Genomic DNA, 3,361 nt, shown 5'->3' on the forward strand with positions numbered 1-3,361 from the left:
TATGGTATAAAACCACAGAACCTTTGTAATGAAAATTCAAAATAAACTATATAAATATTTGGATTTCCTTGTAAAAATTGTGAAACTTTCATTATGCACCACCATTTTGGGTTATTCAAAAGTAAAAACTAGTTTTCCAACAGAATATGATGCTATGATAGGCAGCAGACTAATATACACCAGTATACACAAGAATGCATACCTGGTCGTTGATGGCATAAATCCAATATGGCTGCTCTATTATCCAATATGGCGGCTCTCTGACTAAGTTACCATAGGGAGACACGTGTTAACATTTCTGACAGCATTTTCTAACTCTCATTTTGAGAGAGACTACAATACCTATAGCATCACTAAATCTTATACATTGGTTGTGCAAACACCATTCGCCAAGTCAATAATTAAACTATTTTTACATAGTGTACAAGGCTAAATAAAAAATAAACTAACATTTTCACATTTCATTTCACATACAGATTATTTTGTATAAAACAACATACTACTTGGTATCGGATACAACTTTGAGGCTTTCAAAAAATGGATGCTCAATCAAAAGCCGACGACACTATCTCATCTGTCCGAGACAAGGCTCCGGATGGTGGTTGGGGCTGGTTCATCGTTCTAAGTGCTCATATTAGTCAAGCTATACTCGATGGTGTGATTGCATCCATTGCTGTCTTACTGGTCAGAATGAAGACGTATTTCAACGAAGGAGCAATGAGGATATCACTTATAGCATCGATTGGACTATTCGTTTCCCATTGTTCGGGTAAATTAACTCCAATAAAACCTCCCTTGATTCCGTTAGTTCGTGAGATACCCTAGGTATTCCGTTAGTTCGTGAGATCCCTAGGTATTCCATTATTTCATGAGATACAGTAGGTATTCCGTTATTTCGTGAGACACCCAAGGTATTCCGTTAGTTCATGAGATCCGTAGGTATTCCATTATTTCGTGAGATACCCTAGGGATTTTGTTATTTCGTGAGATACCCTAGGTATTCCATTATTTCGTGAGACACCCTAGGTATTGTTATTTCGTGAGATACCCTAGGTATTCCGTTATTTCGTGAGATACCCTAGGGATTTTGTTATTTCGTGAGATACCCTAGGTATTCCATTATTTCGTGAGACACCCTAGGCATTCCGTTATTTCGTGATATACCCTAGGTATTCCATTATTTCGTGAGATACCCTAGGTATTGTTATTTCGTGAGATACCCTAGGTATTCCATTATTTCGTGAGACACCCTAGGTATTCCATTATTTCGTGAGACACCCTAGGTATTGTTATTTCGTGAGATACCCTAGGTATTCCATTATTTCGTCAGATACCCTAGGTATTCCGTTATTTTGTGAGATACCCTAGGTATTCCATTATTTCGTGAGACACCCTAGGTATTGTTATTTCGTGAGACACCCTAGGTATTCCGTTATTTCGTGATATACCCTAGGTATTCCATTATTTCGTGAGATACCCTAGGTATTGTTATTTCGTGAGATACCCTAGGTATTCCATTATTTCGTGAGACACCCTAGGTATTCCGTTATTTTGTGAGATACCCTAGGTATTCCATTATTTCGTGAGACACCCTAGGTATTGTTATTTCGTGAGACACCCTAGGTATTCCGTTATTTCGTCAGATACCCTAGGTATTCCGTTATATCGTGAGATCCCTAGGTATTCCATTACTTCATGAGATACCCTAGGTATTCCGTTATTTCGTGAGATCCCTAGGTATAATATGAAATAAACTAAAGACTAGAAACTTACAGACTATGAATACTGGTGTTCAGTGATTGGGCTATATCCTAAGTAAGAATGCACGCTGCAAATAATTTGGTACATACATTTGATGATAATAAAGTTCATGTGCCATATAAATTTGCTAATATAGGTCTTAGTTGTAATGAACCATTTGCATAATTAATTATTTTCAGTAATTAGGCCAAGAATGTACATATCAAATTCACTATAATTTACTACAAACATCATTAATAACAAAGTGCACAAACGGTTTGTTCATGTAGCATTTAGTGTCGATGAGTCAATTTATAATTAAAATGATTTACAGTAATTAGGCTATATCTTGATAATGAATACCTGAATTTATGTTACATACCTCATATATACTTTAAATGCACATGTTGGTGTAGCTTTTAGTATAATTATTGACAAATTTGCATAATTGATTATGTTCAGTATTAGCTAATGTCTTGCAAATGCACACCTCATATTCAATATAATTTCGTACGTACCTCAAAAATAACTAATCGCATATGTTCTGGAAAGCTTGGTGATGTACCTTGTAGGTTACATAAGCCATTTGTATAATGACCGATTTTCAGTTATGAAAACTAATCGCATATGGTCTGTGTATATTCCAACAATTATTGTGTACAGAAACGATAGTCTAAAGACTTTGGCCTTATGGAAGCCATGTCAATTTTAAGCTTGCTGTTTCTGTTTCTACGTTACATGTACATGTCAGTGTGAAATCTAAGATCATAACACTTAATATAAATAATCTCCAAGGTATCCTTTTATTTTTTGCAGCACCGATAGCAGTGTTTCTAAGTAAGAAATATGGGGCAAGATGTATAGCTGTGATTGGTGGTATTTTATGTGCTGTAGGACTATTCCTTAGTGGTTTTGTCAACAGCTTCGCTGTCTTGTGTCTAACGTTGGCAGTTTTGGCAAGTAAGTCCATTGCTATATCGTCTTTTAGGAAGCCTCTACCATAATCTTCATATCTTGTTTTTAGTTCAATGCTCAAACCACCACCCACTAATTTATCACATTTGTTTATTTTATGCTAGATTTTGGGTTATCGCTGTCTTTTACTTCAACGTTTACTTTGCTGGGCCAATATTTTAACAAACGACACGGATTAGCTAATGGACTAGCAGTGGCTGGCTATGGTATAGGTGTCATGGGTATACCACCATTAACTCAGTTACTTATCTACAAGTACGGATGGCAGGGAGCTTGTATCGTTTTATCAGGTGTTATTGCTCATCTCTGCGTTGCAGCAACTTTACTTCGTCCACTGAACACAGCTACAAAAGATAATCAAATGACTGAACAAAGAAACAATCATTGTGTACGCATGTGCAAACGTATTTGCATGTTGTTTGGATTTCATCTGTTATGGGTTCAGCCACGCGTCATCGGATTTGTAGTGTGTATTCTCTTCTTGTCTGCATCAAACGGGACGTTCCTTACATTCCTACTGCAACGGACAGGAGACGCCGGAATTGACCCAACCGATGGAGCTTTACTGATGACAGTCATTGGAGCAAGTTCATGCATAACGAGGCTAACACATGGCTGGTTTATCGATCTCAGACTTGTACCACCT

The 3,361-nt window shown here is 36.9% G+C and overlaps 1 protein-coding gene across 1 annotated transcript; it reads left to right on the top strand.

Moving 5' to 3' along the window:
• Positions 1-537: 537 nt before the first annotated feature.
• Positions 538-3,361, top strand: LOC144453186 (monocarboxylate transporter 13-like; the record flags this gene model as incomplete). Its single annotated transcript, XM_078144464.1, has 3 exons — positions 538-769; positions 2,557-2,700; positions 2,820-3,361. Coding segments are annotated over exons 1-3 (918 nt in total), but the record flags the coding sequence as incomplete, so codon positions are not given.

Source organism: Glandiceps talaboti, chromosome 23 (assembly GCF_964340395.1).
Source record: "Glandiceps talaboti chromosome 23, keGlaTala1.1, whole genome shotgun sequence".
Taxonomy (NCBI): Eukaryota; Metazoa; Hemichordata; class Enteropneusta; family Spengelidae; genus Glandiceps; species Glandiceps talaboti.